At 42.5% G+C, this 18985-nt stretch overlaps 1 protein-coding gene across 1 annotated transcript in view; it reads right to left on the minus strand.

The window, feature by feature from the left end:
- Positions 1 to 550, minus strand: part of MBOAT1 (membrane bound glycerophospholipid O-acyltransferase 1) — a 58179-nt gene extending 57629 nt beyond the window's left edge. The window contains exon 1 of the mRNA XM_072851391.1: positions 416 to 550. Coding sequence (XP_072707492.1) covers positions 416 to 505 — 90 coding nt within the window. The 5' untranslated portion in view covers positions 506 to 550. The remainder of the gene's footprint in view (positions 1 to 415) is intronic.
- Positions 551 to 18985: the final 18435 nt, after the last annotated feature.

Genomic DNA, 18985 nt, shown 5'->3' on the forward strand with positions numbered 1-18985 from the left:
TAAGCATTTCAAACTTCGCCGCAATCAGCTCCACACCGTGACTTACAGCAACCGGCGGCAGCAGCAGCGACTCCTTGCAAGAGCACGAAAAAGCGCCAGGCGTTGCCGGGAAAAATAAAGGGCTTTCACTGTAACATCCACCGGCCGGCCCGGCAAAGCTGCGCGGCTCAACCCGACCCCACCTTGCTCCGCCGTGCGCCTTCCCTCGCCGAAACGCCTTTCTACCCTCAGGTTTCCCGCGGGGGCGGTGTCTCCGCGCTGCCCCCCAGGCCCTTTGGCAGATGCAAGGCGTGACAGCGACGGGCTGCTCGTCTCCGCCAGAGAAGCCTCCCCGCGCCGGGAGACCCCCGCTCCAGGACACACGCAAGAGCCGCCCCCCCGGCACGGCGCGGCGCGGCGCGGCCCGGTGCCTCACCTGGTCCAGCGGGATGCCCAGCAGCCCGCTCAGCGGGTGCAGCAAGGTGGAGCCGGTGGTGCGGTGCGGGGCGCCGGGCGGCTCGGCCATGCTGCATCCCCCCCCCGCCGCCCGGCCACGCGCGCCGCCCGGCCACGCGCCCCCCCCCGGCCCGCGCGCACCAGCGCGCGCCACCCAGCCGAGCCCGCCCGCACCGCACCGCCCCGCGCCGCTCCGCTCCGCGCGCGCCGGCCGGCGCCCCGCCGCACCGCGCCGGACCGCAGGGGGCGCTCGGCGGGGCGGGGCCGCCGGCAACGGCCGGGGGCGGGGCGGGGCGGGCGCCGGCCGGGCCCCGCGGGCGGGGAGCGGGGAGCTCTCGGCATCCCCGGGGTCTCACCTGCCGCCTCCCGTCGCCCCCGGAGAAGGCGGGGGGGCAGGTGGCCAAGCCCGCGCGTGGGGGTGGTATGTTATAACGGCCGGCTGCGAATTTGAAAGGCAACGGCTCCGTCCTGAGGGAGCCCCCACCCCCCTCCCTGCAGCGTCGCGGTTGTGACGGGAAGTGAAAAACATCCGGCGCGTCCCCTCCCGGGGGTCCCCCGCTCCGCTCCGCTCCGCTCCGGCAGCCGCGGGCCGGCTGAGGGGCAGAGCGGTGAAAGCCTTGGCGGCAGTGCCCGGCGGCGATGCGAGTGGGCACCGGGAGGAGAGGAGCTCGCACGGGGCTTGTAAACGGGTGGCTTGGCGAGGGCGGAGGGGCGTTGCGCGTGTGGCGACAGCGAGTGGGCCTGGTACGGGTGCAGGGCCCCCACTCGCAGTGGTACCGGGCTCACCGTGCGCCAGGTGAGCTCGAGCCAACCACGTGCGCACCGAGAGCCACAGCTAAAACCAGTTTCCTCTGGTTTAACCTCTCTGACACCTGCAGGGCCAAGCTGCCAGTTCCAACTGTCCCAAGCAGAGGAGAGCTGGAGTTTCACAACCAAAACAGTTGTAAGAGGATTTTACTATTTTTTTTTTAACCCAGATACGTTTTTTTCAGTCATTGTTCTTACAAGTGCTAGTGTTTTTAACGGACAATCACCAAGCATTCAGCCTGTGGTTCACAGTGCTGGAAACTAAGATGCGTGTGATTTGGGGAAAGAGTGACTTTTCCTTGATGGGGGAAAAAAAAATGAAAAAGGAGTAGGAGTTTTAACTGATATGTTTATCTTGTAAGTGAAATATGGCCATGAAAAAGGTACTTCTGCCAAGATCATCTATCTGCAAAAGGAGTATTCTTACGCTTGCCCTGGACAACGTAGTATTGTGTTGCAAGGAGAACTCGGGCAACATTGCAAAGCTTTCTGTTCAGCTTGCGCTGCTGACGTGCTTAGAACCTGAAATACCCCAAAGGTTCTTTGCAGGCTTGGTTTCAGGCTCGTTAATAGGCTCGTAATTTTCTCTTCTTCAAATAATTGCCAACTATGGTAGCTGAAACTGTAGTAGTGGCCTAAAACAGTAGTGTGATGCGTTCAAAGTGTCCTGTTTGTGCTGTGCAAGTGTGTGCTGTGCTGGAAAACCCATGCAAAAATTGTTCAGTAGGGAAGGAGTTTTACAGCAATGACATTCTCTTAACAGTATTAAGTGGTGCTAGTTTGAATATATATAAATATATATACATACATACATACATGCCCACACATACTTTAAGTAGGGAGAGTAAGCCGTTTGGAAGGACTGGGTAGCCATGCATAAGACTTCCTAACATTTTCCATTAGAAGTCCCTCTTCCCAGTTGTTTAAAATTTGCCAGCCTGAAACTATCTGGATGGAACTTTCCATGGGCTGTGTCCGCCACAAGCGGGCTGCTTGTTGAGCTTCCGCTAAAACCATTGACCTGCTTTTGGGAACACAATAAAAATGATTTGTTACACACACACTACAGATATTCTCAAAGCTTTTTCACTGTGGAAATCTTGTACCTCTGGGATGGTGACTTCGAGTTTAGAGGTGGTAGTTGTTCTGGAATCAAGGAAATGCCTTTCATTGTCTTTGTGAAAGTACTCAAGAGCAACCAACTGCCAGAGTTCTGGGGAAAAAAACCACACACAATCCATGTGGAGACTTGGGAGGTCAGTATATAACATCTCTGAAGACCATAAGCATTCTTCAGCCCTTCACATTTCTGCCGTGTGACTAGACTCCATCTATTTCTGCCACTACAGGAGCAGAGTGGGATATCACGGGGCTCCAGGCACAGGAACTGAGAAGAGCGTGCCTGTCTCTCTATAGTCAGTAATCAGCCATCTGGGCTTTGTGCAGTGGTGGAAACAGCTGCTCCGGAAAACAGCTGGAAGGAGAAAAAGACAGATGGAGAAAGCCAAGAGCAAGAGCACAAGAAGGAGGAAGATGGCAATTCTGAAGTGGGTTAGCACAAGAAGCCCAGTAAAGGGAACCAGAGCAAAGTTGGCTACAGATACAAAGGAACAGAAGCAAAGGGAGCTATGGTTAGGAGGACAGAATTGGTGAGGGAGTTGTATCAGCAAGAAGGGGGTGGGACAGAAGTTTGAGAAGAAAGGCAAGATGGTATTAGGATGAGGAGAGAAACAAGAGAAGCTGAGAGTGGGAAGAGGGGATGAAAGAAAACTGGAATTATTATTAGAAGAATTATTACTATTGAAAATTACTATTCCTGAATTTCAGCGTTCCTTTTCTTGTTTAGCTAGTAGCTTTGAAACACATAAGTAAAATACCGTCAGCTCTACAGCTCACAGTCACGGAAGGCTGGTACAATCCCAAAAGAAGAAGGTAGATTCCACCTGCAAACCTGAGCTGTCACCAGGAGAGCTTGGTTTCATGTCTCCTCAACGCAGTCTTTGGTGCACCTCCTTCTGGGAGAGCTTTACTAGCTTGCTTACAGGGTAGTACAGATGTGTGGAGCCAGCAGTGCAGTGCCAGTCACGTTGTGCAGAGTCTGTGCCCCTTGAAAGGGAAGCCCTGCTATAAGAGATACTTGAACTGGCATTGCATGGAGCCAAGGGACATTCAACAGGGCTAAATGCAAGTGAGCACACTCCTGGACCCAAAACTGGCTCAGAAAAGGTACATTTGTGATACACTGCACTTAGACTAGAAAGCTCTCCTACACTCAAATGAGCTTGAACAGACCGAGCTGGAGTATCTTTGCACCACTGCATATTTGATTTATAAACTAATTTGCACATGGAAGTTGTATGTCACTGTCTGCCGCCCCCTTCTCTACTGGCAGGACCACCTACAAGGTATAAAAAGTAGACATAAGCAGTCAGACCAAAAGGTTATTTAGGTCTCTTGTCTCCAACAGTGACAATTGTGGATGCTTAGACAAGGTATACAAGAAACATGACAAATACAAAGCAATACATTTACTTTGTACTCATCCAGCTTCTAGCCATCAGGACTTCCCAAGATGGAAATTTCATCCGGAATATCATGTTTAATAGCCACTGATAGGCCTATGTTACATGTCTAATATTTTTTGAATTCACTTACATTTTTGACCTTCACAGTATCCATGAGTTGCGCTATTTAATTACGTGCTGTATGAAAAAGTACTTCCTTTGGTTTGTTTTAAAGCAGCTGCCTTGTAATTTCATTGGGTGCTGTCTTGCTCTTGTGCTGTGAGGAATAAGTGAGCAATCATTGCTTAATCACCTCCCCCATGCTATTCATAACTTTATATATCCTGAGTTGTCTCTTGTCCTCACTGAGGAGTCTAGTTAATCTCTCATTATATCGCAGTTACTGATGTCTTTGTTCTTTCTTTTCACTCTTTTCTGTATCTGTTTTTGAAAGGGAGAGACTATAGATTTATGGGGTAACATAATGTTTTGTTTTATATTCCTTTACCAAGAATTCCTAACATCATCCCCAGTGACTTCAAAGTCTGTTTTCTCAAAGGTAATAGGTAATGTAGAGCCTATAGTGTATGTATAATCAAGAGTTGCTTTTTCCTGTTTACATTTATCAATATTAAATGTTAACAGTCTTTAAATTGCCCCACAATAGAACATTGTGAAATCTGTTGCAACTCTGTAATCAAGCTTCGATTATCCTGAATTATTTCATATCCTTGCTAACTTTGTCTTCTCATCTCCTCTTCCAAAAACTTAATGTGTTCAACAGGACAGATTCCTTCGTACTAATTTCCAACTTGACATTTATTCTCATCCTGTTATTTACTTTTTAACAGCTATTAATCCAGGAGGGAGTAGTCCCTACTATTCTGTGATTATTTGATTCCTGTAGGTGAAAAACCTTACCCCCAGCAATCTGGAAATACAAATATACTTTCTTGACAGGATCACCCTTAGCATTCAAAGAATACTAATGGATTTGTGATGCGTAACTTCTGTACAATGGCTGTAATTTCCCTGTTATATCCTAGTTACCTGGGTGTCTACTCATTTTGTAATTTGCTCTACAGTTTCTACCAGTTGCATATGGAAGCGAGTGCTGCTCTGATTCTCTGACCCTGCCACCGGTTCCATACGGTGAGTGTTACTCTTCAGTGGAACGTTTTTGGTTTAGGATTTAAACAGTAAAAGGCAATTCACTGGACAACATGGAGAAGTCGCAAAGACAGTCATGTGACAGTTGGGAAATGCAGGAGTGAAGGTTGCCAGTGTAGCACCCAAGCACAGCATAGCAACGTTGTAAGACATCTAGAATGATCTCATCAATAGAAATGTTAGTCTGCCACTAAAAAATCTCTTTTGTCTTTGCACAGGTGTTTTTAACTCTGGCCCTGCAAACACTAGTTTTGGAAGAATCCAGAAAAGATTGGAAAAAGTGGTGGTGGGGGGGGGGGAACAAGAATTTGATTCCGCAGTTAAGGAAATAATGATGTGAAAGTGCCGTAAGGTATCTTACATGGGCAAATGAAACTCACCAGAGATGAGCTAGAAATTACTCCTGTGTTTTGCTTCAGAATGAAGGGGAATGGGTTTGTTTTCAAGTCCTGATTCCTTTTGACATTGGAAACTTGGGTATAGGGACCGTGGTGGCCTGTGGATGAACTACAGATACACGGTATTGCAAGAAACAACGCTGAGCAACTGAGAGAGAAAGTGGTTGGGTATTTTTTTCTAGGTAAAGTCATAGCACTGATGGCCTTCACTGTTATCAAAAGAGAATGTTACCTGCTCACTTATCCTCTTTCAGAGATCATGGGATAATGATTTTTAATATTTTCAAATAATAGTGAATTAGAATCAGGACCTATTGATGTAAAATTAAAGACAACAGAAGAAATGAACAGAGGTTTACTACATATACTTTATAGCTTGTGATTCATTCTACCCATATGAGGCCTTCTATGTCTAGACTTGAGGTACTTTTGCAGCCTGGTTTCTTTTCCTGCTGCTGAGAGGGATCTCTTGACCTTTAATAAAACCAGTGGCCACAAGGCAGGCACATGTAAATATAGAAGGATTCTATTTTCCATTTTCTAGTGAATTGAAAAGAAGATGGTTTATATTGAATCTTTTTGTGAGCTTTACTACTCTTCATTCAGGAACATTTTGAGATGTAGAAGACTCTCTGTGTAATACAGCTTGAAACTAAAAACCTGGAAGGACATTTTGTGATTTACGAAATGAGAAATTTCAAAAATTGAAGTTTAATAACAATTACTCATAACTAATATGAAAAAGGTAAAGCTTCATGGAAGCAGTTCAGGATCCGGGCAGTAACTATTGGACATGTGGAGATTTCAGTTCAACTACATTTAAGGAAATCAAGAGAAGGATTTCATAAAAAGAAAACAGAAGATGTCCAGGAGTATTGAAATAACGTCTTATATTAAAAAAAACTATTTAAATAATGATGTTTGTATTCTTAAGAAGGGATTTTCAGAACAGTCATGCAAAGGCAAATCATAGTGCATGAAAGTTTTTGATAGTAACACTCCTTCAAAATTCCAGGTTTGAGTTTACTAGGAACCATCAGTGTATCCAGCATAACTTTTCTTACCTATGTCAAATGAAAACAGAACACAAAGATAATTTAATATAGCATGACTTTTCAGCTTCTTTGCATTGTACTTCACAGGCAACATTGTTTTTCTTTAGTATCATCCCAGTCTTCACAGTGCAAGTACCTTAGAGTTTGTTCTCTTCTACCATCTAGAGGGGAGACTGTACAACACAGAGAAAAGTAATTTTAACTTTGCCAGAAAGTTAGAGAAATAGTTCCAACTCCTTATATTATTTTTATTTAGGAAAAAAAAATAGAGGTAATTGTTGATAGTGTTTCCATGAGGGTTAGTCAATTTATAGTGTCAACCAAGGTACAAGTTTTATTTTTTTAATACTGTTTTCCAGAAATCCTTTTTGCACTAAATATAATAGGTGGGGAAAAAGATGTTGAAACCAGTCAAGACTTACAGTTAGCAGAAAGCTATTCTGGTGTTTTTAAAGCTGTAGGTGTAGCATTACAATTTTATATAAAGGAGAATTAAACTTGTATAAGCAAACAAGCCCGTTCAATTGTAGTTAAAAATCTCATGGAAAAGATTAAATTACATTGCAGGAATCATTCAGTACTGGTGCATGGATTTAGAGAGCCAAGATCTACAAAGTTTTTTGTCCACTAATGCTATCAAATAACACTGTAAGCTAAATGCACTGCTCCGCAACATGTATAGCCTGAATAAGATATCTAGTAACACTAGTGTTAACTGAACACTTTGTCCTACAGTACACTGTTCAAGAGGTCTAATTGTGTGTACTACTATTCTAGTTGTGGATAGTCATGACTTTTTCAAATAATGTCCAAAGGAAAAAAGAAATTAGGGATAAGTATGATTTGAAGCTGATGAGTGTTATTTAAGACGAGCAATGTATTAATTATGTGACTACAAGAAATTCTGGATTGTAAGATTTTCTAATCTATTTGTTTGATAGAAATTGCCCTTTTCTATTTTAAAGTGGTACTTCACTATTCTATTTGAGTGAATACCTGTAGAGATGTAGTCAACACATGCTCAGCTAAAATCTCCTCCAGGCTCTCATTGTCTCTTGTTTTGATTACTAAAACACTTTTTCCTGCAGCATTGGTAAATTTACCCTTGTCTGATCAGAATGCTACTGCAAAGTGTATTTCTCGAACTCACCTCTTTGAACATGTCACTCCTATTCTTCTATATTCTTTTTTGCTCCATTTTGTGTCATTCTTACTTTTCTAGGTTCCCCATTGTCTATCTCTCTACCCTAAGACAAGCGTTAGCCCTTATGTTAGATTTTCAAACAAGCACTCCTGGGTTTTCTTCTGAACTTGCCCTTTTACAATTAGGAGTTGACCCCAATAAACATGCAAGATTAATATACTATCCTCTTTTTAATTACTTCTTAAAACTTTTATTTCCTTATTGTTTCAAGGGGGGAAAACGCTTTTCTACTGAAAGCATGTCAACAGAGAGTTGTTATGCTGAGATCAGAGCATATTCACTGATTAGTGCTGTCTTATTGTTTCCTTGGCCTCCTGCGCCAGCTGGTCTATATCCAGCTTTGAATCCTGCCTCCTACTTAGATCATTAGTCCCTTCAGCCGGGGCCGTCTGCTTTATTCTATGCTTGTGTAACATCTAACAAAATAGGGTCTTCCCCCATGAATACAGCTGCTTGGCACAGTGATAATAAACATAATAAACGTATTACTGCTGTGATTATTATGATGAGTATAATATTTATATGCATGGGGGAAAGGACTGAATTCAACGCCCAGTAAGCTCCACCAGGAAGAACATGACCCAATTCACGACGAGACCTTTAAGTGTATTTTCATCACCGGCAAAGGCAGGACCCCTGCTGGCTGATCTGTAAAACATTGATGATGTTTGTTTTAAAGGCAGCCGCTTAACAGACCCTCCTGGGTGCATCAGTTCGTGTCGCTGCCTCAAGCCAGGATCATCAAAGAAAGGTTGTGGATACTACAAGGAAGAGAAACTGAGACCTTCACCTTCAAAGTCTCCTGTCAATCACATCTGTCAGCAGATATTTTCTAAACTTACCGTGGATGTTGGCACACCTTCTGGCTGTCCCGTAAGTGTAAGGCTACTTCTGCAGGAAAAAGGAGACCTGGTTAAGAAAAACAATTTAGATGAAGTTGAGCATTGTGTACTTTAGTGACTGCTCAGAGAGAGTACCATGCCTACAGTATTAAGAGATTGCATGTGAACAAATTCCAGGTTTCTTAGCAGTGCAGGAAAATTTAAAAAAAAAAAAAATCATCTGCCCTACTATAAAGCTGGCATCCAAATAAATGTTTAGTTTTATTAGTGGTCCAACTAGACCAATCTCATAACACACAGCACACGTTTCCCACAAGGCTAAGATGATGTGGATGCCTAAAAAACTGGGCCTCCAAGTGCCATCAGAACAGTGCAACAGAAGAGTACACAAAGATTATTTGCACTGAGGGGCTTGACGTTACATGGATAACATGATCCCATGTATTGAAAAGATGTTTGAATGTTACCCTGTCTGCCTCAGTCCTACCATTTAGCTCCTCTTTCAAAAATCAGCTCACTTATCTCTAGCAACAAAGGAGCCCCCCCTTTGCCCAAGCTGGCAGAAATGTGCTGGACATCGTTCACTGCATATTTTACAGGCTCATCTTAGAAATGGATTGATCAGCAGTGATGTAGTCTGCTAGATTAAGTCAAACTTTAATGATTTTCAGCAACTGTTGTCTTGTTCAAGTGATGACCCTGTTAATTACTTTGGGGAATTTTAAAGTCCAGCGTGAAAGAAGTGATGGAAATGGCTGATGTAGCTGAAAATTCCACTCACACATCGCTGGCAGTGGAGATTCGCTGGCTATAAGGCCAGAAGTGACCCTGGTGGTCACAAAGTCTGAGCTAGTGGGAGAGTATCATGGAGCTTCACGTTAGAAAGATTCAACTTTACTTTTGTCTTCCTACTTTGGCTTTCTTTCCACTAAATCAGTTTTGGACTTTGTTCAGAAAGTATATATTTTTGGTGCTTAATCTCAAACTAACCTATAAGGTGCTTCCCTTATATTTGAGGGAAAGTTTCTCAGTTTGTTTTACATATTATCTGTATATCTATGTCAGAGAAGTTGTTGAGTTTCACTACAAAAAGCTCTTACCTGACTTTGTACTGCTGAGAGGTGGCCAAGGCATCATGGACATCTGAAGTCTCAGAAACTCATTCTGTACATGTAGTAATGGTGCTTGTCTCAGAAGAGAACATCAAAAGGTTTGGGGGTTAAAGACTGACAAAAAAAAAATTACTCTGATTAGGTAGCATAAGCCTTTTGTAAAAATTATTTCTTGTTCAGACTAAAGCCTAACTTTAAGAAAGGCAGGTACTCCCTCTTTTAAAATTGCTAGGGATAGAGACAAGTTATAATCCTAGCAAAGTTATTCTAATGGATAATTTCCCTGAAAGACAGAGAGATAAGAGAAAATGAATAATGTACAAGAAGGCCTGATTCTCCTCCCTCCCATGAAGAGGTAAAATGGGCATTATAACTTTGTAATTTTTGTAATAAAAAACCTGATTATCTTGAAATCAGAAACCAACTCTGTTATTAACTCTTCTTAAAAAGGAAACTCCAAATAAAAATTGCCACCCTAAAAATTTAATATACACCAGTACCTTCTCAGTATCATTTTTTCACATGGCCAGTACCTGGTGTTAACAGAAGGGTGCTGAAGCTGGTGATCTGTAGCGCTGGACAGGAAGACAGCTAGTCCTGGCAACCTTCTCTTTAGGTAGGTTGCAGTCCTCTCTGTAATGATAACTTTCAGAACCTTTTTCCTTGTTTTCCTTCAGCATAATTTCTGAGGTGCAATTAGACCTGCTCCAGAGCCTCAGTTGGACACGTGCCTAATGGGGATCTGCTGTTTCCAGTTGGTTCCATAGGAATATTTTGTTTCCTCTACCCCACTGTTAGAATCCCTGGTCAGATACAGGCTTTCTTCATATGAGGTCATTGCTTCTGTCACTACACGGGCAAAACAACTTCTGAATTGGATGACCCAATTACTGTGGTAACAGATGGGCCAGTGTACAATGCACTTGCCAGCTGACTGCTAGCAAACGTTTTTAAATGGATATCATCATAATTTGCTACACAGGAACTGACAAATTGCATTCTACTTGACAGAGTATGATATGGATAGCTGTAGTGACAGCCTCCTATACAGTTAATGAAAGACCTCCTTTTCCATCCCATGCATAGCCAGGGTTGACAATAAGGGCGATCTCCATTACGTAGTTATTGAACTCCTGTAGTTTCCATTGAAGTCTTCTGCTTGCCTGAGTTATCCCTATAAGGAAGCATTTAGGCTTCTGATCTAACTTGAATTTATCTTCTCTAGCTAGGCTACTGGTATGTCTTATAGATTGCTGCTCTAGCTCACTGCTGAGTGCCACTGTGGGCAGCATATACTCTAGCTATGTGGGTTTTTTCAAATGCCGCTACTGATTTTAGGGGCCTGGCCTGAGATTTTTAGGGAGAGCTCCCTGATGTCTTGAAACGAAGCAGTGTAATGATTTTTGTTTAAATTCAAACCCTAGAGGATTGCAGTTTACATCTACCATGTAAACAGAGAGATGCATCCAAGTGTTGTTTGTCTTGAAAAAGACAGAGTGGTTCCAGCTCCTCTGCTCCACTGTGTCTACCAACGGGAAGCATCTTCTCCGCACCCAGGCTGTGGGACCACTGAAATGAAGAGGCAGTGGGACAGTATCTGAAAAAGAGCACTACTCAGGACTCCAGTCCCAAACCCCTGTGTACACAGGCAAAGCCCTCTCCTCAACCACTGCAGAGGAGCTTATTCAGACAGTGACTGTGCTGTCATGGCCTGACTCTCCCCACAAGGCACTGTGACTCCTGTGATGTACAGAAGAAAACAATAGGGTGCAACAGAGAATTAATACTGCTGAAAGTATATTAACTCTGCGTGTCCCTGCTTCCCCTTTCCTTTGGATTGGCCAACTCTTCCACATGTCCCTACGCTGTCGATTTGACACTGGGGGAGGGAAGGAAAAGCAAGGCTATTTGTGCTCTCTGCATTGGTAAACCATAGCTTTGCATAGCGATTTTTCCTCCTGCAAGGTTTTTCTGGGCGTGGGAGTGGAAGATCAGGTTGGTAACAGCATCCCAGAGTTTTACATTAGACCTTTGGAAGGCTAAAACTAGCCTGTGCCGTACAGGATGGTAAAACATGACCTAATGGTTCAACTCCCATTCTAATTTGCCTCTGCTTAATTCAACTCAGGTTGGGTGTGCAGATAATTAAGAGCTGACTGCTTGCTCAAATTATTCCTTTGATTTCTCACACATGCTGTTATCAGGAAATAAACAAGTTCTGTCACAAAGTCCAAATTTGTTGCTTTAAGATCCCCGCAGATAGAGTATCCATCTTCATTTTTGGATATGGCAAAGCGTGCAAAACACACAGATAATCCTAATATTCCCAAGGGATGTAATGGAAAGAAAACAAGAAAATGCAAACCACTAAATGATTAAAAGATTTGTCATGACATAAAGTTATTCCAGCTCACTATGGATTCTGAACAAGTGGTGGATCCAAAAATCGCACTGTTCCTAAAAGCAGGGTCCTTTCAGTAGGCACTAACTCTCTGTTGTGTAATATACTAATTGCCATCTGCAAATTGCAGTAGTTTTACTGGCAGAAATATTCCTTGTGGATAAACAAACCATCCTTTACCTCTGCAGGATGTGCCTGAGGCTGTCCCGTGCATCAGTGAATAGCTTTCAAGTTTCTGGCACCATCTTTGGGGTTCCTCAGCCTGAGAGGGCTGAGCACAAGAAAAGCCCAGCTACTGCTTCATGGTTATAAGGAAATGCCAGCAATTATTTTCTAAGTATGTGACTATACTTGAAGATTGTGTTTCACTTACATTTTATACAATGCAAAGTTCTGTAACTTAGGAGATAGCCTAAGTTATTTACTGCTGAAAAGTAAAACTGAACAGCTTTTAGCACTTGAAGTTCATTTCTGCATTCAAGACTGTGAACAGGAAAAGCAAGAAATTACATACTTGAAAATACTTATTTCTCCAAGCAAATATTTCAAGAGCCTATTTAACAGCTAAAGTGTAAAGAGGAAAGTCTGTTGTAAATAAATAGTTGGAAGTGAATGTTGTATGTTAGACATGGTCAGGAGCATAACAGTAGAAACTTCTAGATGGTTAGCAGGCATGCTGAGAAGCAAATAATTGACCAGCTGGGCTAATAACAAATAGAAATGGATTAGCCGTTTTTTAAAAGCTGTGCTAATTGTTTATTTTGACTCTATAAACTATGTGTATGTCTTTGGCCTAAGGAAACTTGAGAACCTTGAAGTTCATGCAGGGCTGTGCTCTGTGTTTGATATATCAGAACAGATGAGGATAAAAGTTTTAGCTTCTACTTTACTCCAGACTTACAATCAGACTTTACTCCAGATTTCCAGCCAGTCACATTCATCAACTGCTACTTAGGTTAAATAATTGTTTTTTTTTTCTCTCTAATACATTGCCTTTTAGAATTAGATGGATACTTTATAAAAGACTTTGGTGAGAATACAGAATTGGCCAGGCAAAAGCTTCTCCATTTTCTATCCAATACTCTCCAATACTATCTCCATTTTCAAATACTATTTTCATTGCCAGATAGCTGCATTTTGACATTGTCCCCTTGTGGTTTACAGTGAAACTGGCTCAGGACATTCCCTTACTAAGGCTTTTCTAGTCTTGAGAAACCACTCTATGCTCACAGAAATCTGTCCCAAAGAATATGATGCTGAAGCCTGAATGTCATCACTAAGCAGAGACAGCAACCCGATGTAGCATAAAAATTAAATAAATAAGAAAAATTAGGAAATAAAGGTCAATGAATTGCTGTTGACAGAAAGATACTTTTGCAGGGCCTTGTTAGTCTGACATCTTTATTATATTTGTGGTTATTATTAAATGAAGATAGTAAAATTGTTTCAAGGCTGTAAATATCACTTCCCACAACATTTATGGACAACACAGATTCGCCTGATTAGAGTTACTTGAGCAAACAGGGCAGTTGTACAGAGCGATCTGAGTCATTCTGGGACGACCTGGACCTTTTCAAACAAATTGTACCCAAACATACAATTGTACAAGAAACAGAGGCTCTGCCTACAGCATGGGAGGCTGTAGGCTGGACAGCAGTGACTCTGGGAGGAACTGCAGGAGACAGTAGCTGAACAAAGTCTCCGAGTGCGATGCTGAGAATTGGCACGGCTTGGAAAATAATGCAGAGAGAAATGGTAGGAAGGAGGGAGTTGAGAACTAAGACTACACTACAAGTCTGCATAACTGCATTAGCTATCCTTATTTAAAAGGATGTTGGCAATGGGTGTTAATACAGAAGAGAGCAGCAGTATTTATTACAGAGCTCTAGAAAATGCCTTATGAACAGAGACCTGAAAAACACAATCTGTTATAAAAATCAGGTTTGATTACAGTGTATAAGTATCTTCTGAAGAAGGAAGTACTGAATGACCACAGGCTAACAGAAAAAAAAATAAAATAACAATCAGTGACTGGAAATTGGAGCCGTGTACTTCGAAACAGACAGTAAGCTCAAATGATTAAGAGGAATACATTCTCAAAAAAAGCGGGTAATGTTCCATCTCTTTTGATATTAAAATCAAGTTTTAATTTCTTTTCAGGAACTGCAGTTTAGTATTCCAATAAAACACAAGTCACTGGGTGAACTAGTAGGATATATCAATGAAACTTAGGAGTCCATAATATCCTCCAAAACAGGGTGGCCACATTCAAGTGGTTTACCAGGAATGGTCCTGGGCCCGCAGCGACTCCTGAAATATGCCCAGAACTGTTTTGGGAGAATGGTAGGTAGTCTGGACCAAAACCATGCCAGCAACTGTTCTAATAATTTAAAAGTTAAAAAAAATAATAATAATCCATGTCCAGAAGTGTTCCCTGATGCTCTTTGATTTCTTAGTAACACAGAAGCCTCTGGACAGATAACATAACTTGAGATTTTTGCTTCTAGGTTTCTTTGTTTATTTCTCCCTTTCTTACAGAAAAAGGCAGAAATTTTTAAAATTTTTTTAAAAATTCAGGCCTAGAGGAATTAAGGTGCAACACCACATGATTCAGCAGCACACAAAAGTTAAGCTCTTCCTCAGCAAAACTATAAGTTAGACAAAAATCAGGGGAAAGAATTACTCAATGGAACAGTTAATGAGTACAGAACACTGAATTAACCCACCCCATCCTACTTTCTTTGGGCCCACCTCCAGCCAACCGCTCCTCCACAGGGAAGGGAAGGGAAGGGAAGGGAAGGGAAGGGAAGGGAAGGGAAGGGAAGGGAAAAAAAACATCTCCCCTCCCAACACCTTCCAACCCTTGTTTTCTAAATGTACCCTGCTCAGATGGTTAACGTTGCACACCTGGTGCCATCATCTGAACCTAAATGGGTCTTGAAACAAAAGATGAGGAAATATCGAAACTCAGAAACAGGATGATTTTTGTTCCTTAGCCTGCACCCCATTCCCTGCCTGTTAACAGCAGGATTACTTCTGCTATTCCTTTCATTTACATCCCAATTTAAACCATTAACGCTTGTGCATTGGTTTGATGTCACCAGTTAACTCTGTATGAAGAGCAACTTCATTTTAACATTGTTGGAGACTATCTTCAGATGCCTGGGAGTGAGCAGGTGCAATAGCAGTTTTAAGTTGTTGTTATAATTTCAATGAGCACAAGAAGATGCTCTTTAAACAGACAGCCCTGCTTTAGACAAAGAGCCTCAATGGCAGGCAGAAGCAAGCTGTATTGCTCAGCATTGACTCTATTAACATACTCTGCTGGCATTCCTGTGAAATCAGTATTCACCAAATTACTCACTGACCTCATACTTGTACTAGCACTGCCGATTTTTTTTAACCTTAAATCACAATCAGCCTAAATTGGCACCACCAAGGAAACCTAACTATTAAAAAAGCTTGACTGCACTTAGTTATTAGGTTTGTAAGTATTTTTTCAGTAGCAATCCTTGCTTGCCTAAGTACATGATAATTTAAAACAATTGTAAACTGTCAGTGGGTGAAAAGGGGTTCTGAGCAACAGTTGAGAAGACTTGGCTATGTATCTTTTGGTTTGTTTGTTGTTATTTTGCATGGGGGTTTTTTGGTAGCTGAGTAGGGCTTTATAAATTGGAAGAGAACAGACAGCTGTCAGTGAACTGAGGGAGTGTGTGTGGGTAAGGTTGCAACCAGTGCATCTGGAAGAAAAACAAAATCTACAATTTGTTATTGGGGAGCTGATAATCAGGGGATTGTTCTTGCTGTCTGTCATGACCCTTCCATTTCAAGGTCACATCTGACTTGATCTAGTCAGGCAATAGTTCGGCTTCATGCAGGAGACTGACCTGCCTAACCACCACATCTCCTGGCAGCCTTCTCTGCTTCTACAACTCTCTTCTAAGTTAATGCCAGTATCCTCCATCAGCAGCATGTGAACCTGTTAAGTGCATGCACACGATGCTTGGCTCTTTGTTCTGCAGCATGGCACCCTTTCAGAGGCTTCTGGCAGTCCTTAGATCAAAAAAGCAATCTTCAGGCAGCACATTTTATAACGCTCCTCAGGCTTTTTGTGTATTTCAATAGTGCTGCCCCATTGGGTAAATCAGGAGTATGCAATTATGCTGTTGTCTTTGCTACCCTTTACCACAAAAATGAGATTTCTTGTATCTCTGAGAGATTGCATATTTACCCATGGTGTTTCCTGGAATGCAGAGAGACATAACATTTGATACAACATTGATGAAGTTGTTGCCTAGTTCATGAAGATCTCACTAATCTCAGTGCAACAGTCTCCAAAGTTTCCAAGCTCCTAAGGTTTTCCATCTGTCTCACAAGCTTAGAAATGGCATACTGCAAAATCAGATGAATGTGAGATCTGAAGAAATCTGCTGTTTCCCAACTGATTTGCTGCCATCTCTTTCTGAGAAAGACAAGATCTTCCCAGATGAGTCCAACATAAAAGTGAATTGAGGACCAAAACAAGAATGCATTTATAGCCCAGCAGAGCTAATTCAACTTGCATCATACATTTTCTGAAATTGAAATGCTAGTTTATGAAAAATGAGCACAAGCCTCTCTTTTCTATTCTGCTAAGCTTAGAATTTAAATCTGAGACATGAATTATCTTTGTTCTGATTATAATAAGAAAGATATTTTACACAAAATAAATAAAAAAAAAGAGATAGAATCAGAGAAGCATTTCCCTTCTGTTCACTTTGATAAATAATAATATGCTTTGCAAGTATATGCTTCTTTCAACAGCTACTGTCTTTAGTCTCAGAATATTGATGTCTGGCTAATGAGGATTTTCATGGACTTGAATCTCTTTGTTTTTGTAAAAGATGCATAGCAAGACTGATCATTTTGACAATTGAATCCTAAAATCTTTATGCATGACCAGATTGTGCTCAAACCTGGGGACACATAGGGACGAGAAACCTGACAAGGTTTTCCTTGTGGGCAAGGACTGCATCACAACAGACACTATTCCCTACTAGAAGTACAGAGCAATTTGCATTAGTGCCTTATCTCACAACTGTCCATTCCACAAGCTTCATCATTTTCTAAGACTCTGACAGCCACATCATAGCACCCCCACTTTTGCATATGGAAGTCCTCCAGAGGAAAGGAGAAAGATTTCCTCATCCTTGTGATATTACTTGGAGTCCCTCCCATTGCACCACTATCACTCACAACCTCAACAGCCAGCTATTCTAATATTTATAATCCTTGTCCTTGCAATGGTACCCACGGCGTGCAATGGCACTCGGTTATAAAGAGATTATTTTTATTTTAAAGAGACAAAGACTGGTGAGATCAAAGCAAAGTCAACTGCAATGAAGCGGGGGCAGGAAATGGCATGGTTTGGTGGGAGGACATTCTGAGAAAGGCCAACCTAAGTAAAAAGAAAAGTAGGCAAATGGGACCTTGCCAAGGATAGGTGTGCATTAAAACTGAGATTAAGAGGCTGATCAACAGCTGCTCCTGTAGCTGTTTGTCCCAGCTGCATCTGCAGCTGGTTCTTCCCTCCAGTTTGGGGGCAGATGGTATCACCCCTACACGCATTTTATGCAGAAGAGTCCTCGAGAGTGGGACAATGCCAGCTGGTCTCTACTGCCTCCGCTTTTACCACCAGTGTGAGGAAACTTGGATCTGCAGCTGCACTCCAACAAACCAAACACACCCCAAAGCCACAGCAACAAGAGAAAGCATCAGCCCTGTTAAGATCCCTTCTACAGTCAGCATAGTGCAGGGACTGCTATTAGGAACACGCAGTGTTAAGCAGTTTGTCCAGCTGTGGTTCAGCCAAGGGGAAGCCTGTGTGGGGCTGTTGTGCAGATGGAGCAGAAGCTGGAAGGCCAAAGCTGCTCGCTGAAGATCTCAACGGTGGAAGGTGAGATCTCGTTGGTTGCAATTTTCTCTTCGACCACCAGACTCCACTGTCCTGCCTGGATGTAAGCAGCTGTGACAGCCACGTCTTCACTGAACTCAGTGCTCCCGGCATCCCACCTTGGACAGCAGGAGTGGTAAGAAAAGCCCAGAGGAATGGGAAGTAGTGTAGATTACCTGTTATGCAAAGATGGATGAGAAACAACTGAAACATGGCAAAACAGCAAAAATTCAACTGACCTCATTAACTGAACTCCTGCAAAGCACAATCAAGAAAAAGTCTGGAGTTTCATGAACTCTTTGAGCTGGTGGCATCTCACCTCCCTTTTTTCCAGGGACCTGGATCATCGCTGTCTCCATGTTGTCCCCTCCCTTGTGTTGGCACAAAAAAATTCAGTGCGGCCCTGCAGTGAAACAGATCAGGAACCGATACGAGCTAAGACTAACCCAGCCCAAATAATAGTTGGCTCTAACTCAGATCAGTTCCCCAGCCACAAGCAAAGGGAGGGGTAGCACAGGAACAGGAACAAATGATAAGTGAAAGGCAGGACTGCTTCTTCTGGTGGCAGTGACAGCTTCTGCCTGCTCAAGTTGTGCATGCAACCACAGCTGAAGAGCAGAGGCTCTTAGGGTCAATGCTCAAGCCTGAATCAGCTACGGATGATGTTGGAGCAATGTTGGATTGCTCTTCCTGTACCCCATGTTCGTGTGTCTCCAAAAGGCACCTAATTTGAACAGCTCTGGACAAAACAGGAATTCCCCAAATGTCTCCATTAGCATCATGCTCTGTTAGCACCTAGCTTCTGACAGGAAAGGCAGAAGATAGTCCCACAGGGTTAGTTCTGACGACGTGTGCAAACCTTGGGCTCTTGCTAACTTGGTTTCCACTGTAGTCTAAATAGAACAGGTTTCTGAAGCCTTTATATGCTGAAATAATATTCAAGAATTATTTGAAATTATTATTATTTGTTGTAAATATTTCTGATGCCTCCAAAATGCATGTCTCGCACTTACATTTCTGTGATGATGAAGTATGAGATTTTGGACAAGCTGCCAGCTATTGGAGAAGTAAGGCCATATTCCTGCAAAAGCTATTCAAACCAAAACAATTCAAACGAAAGAAAAA

Source organism: Ciconia boyciana, chromosome 2 (genome assembly GCF_034638445.1).
Source record: "Ciconia boyciana chromosome 2, ASM3463844v1, whole genome shotgun sequence".
NCBI classification, from domain to species: Eukaryota; Metazoa; Chordata; class Aves; order Ciconiiformes; family Ciconiidae; genus Ciconia; species Ciconia boyciana.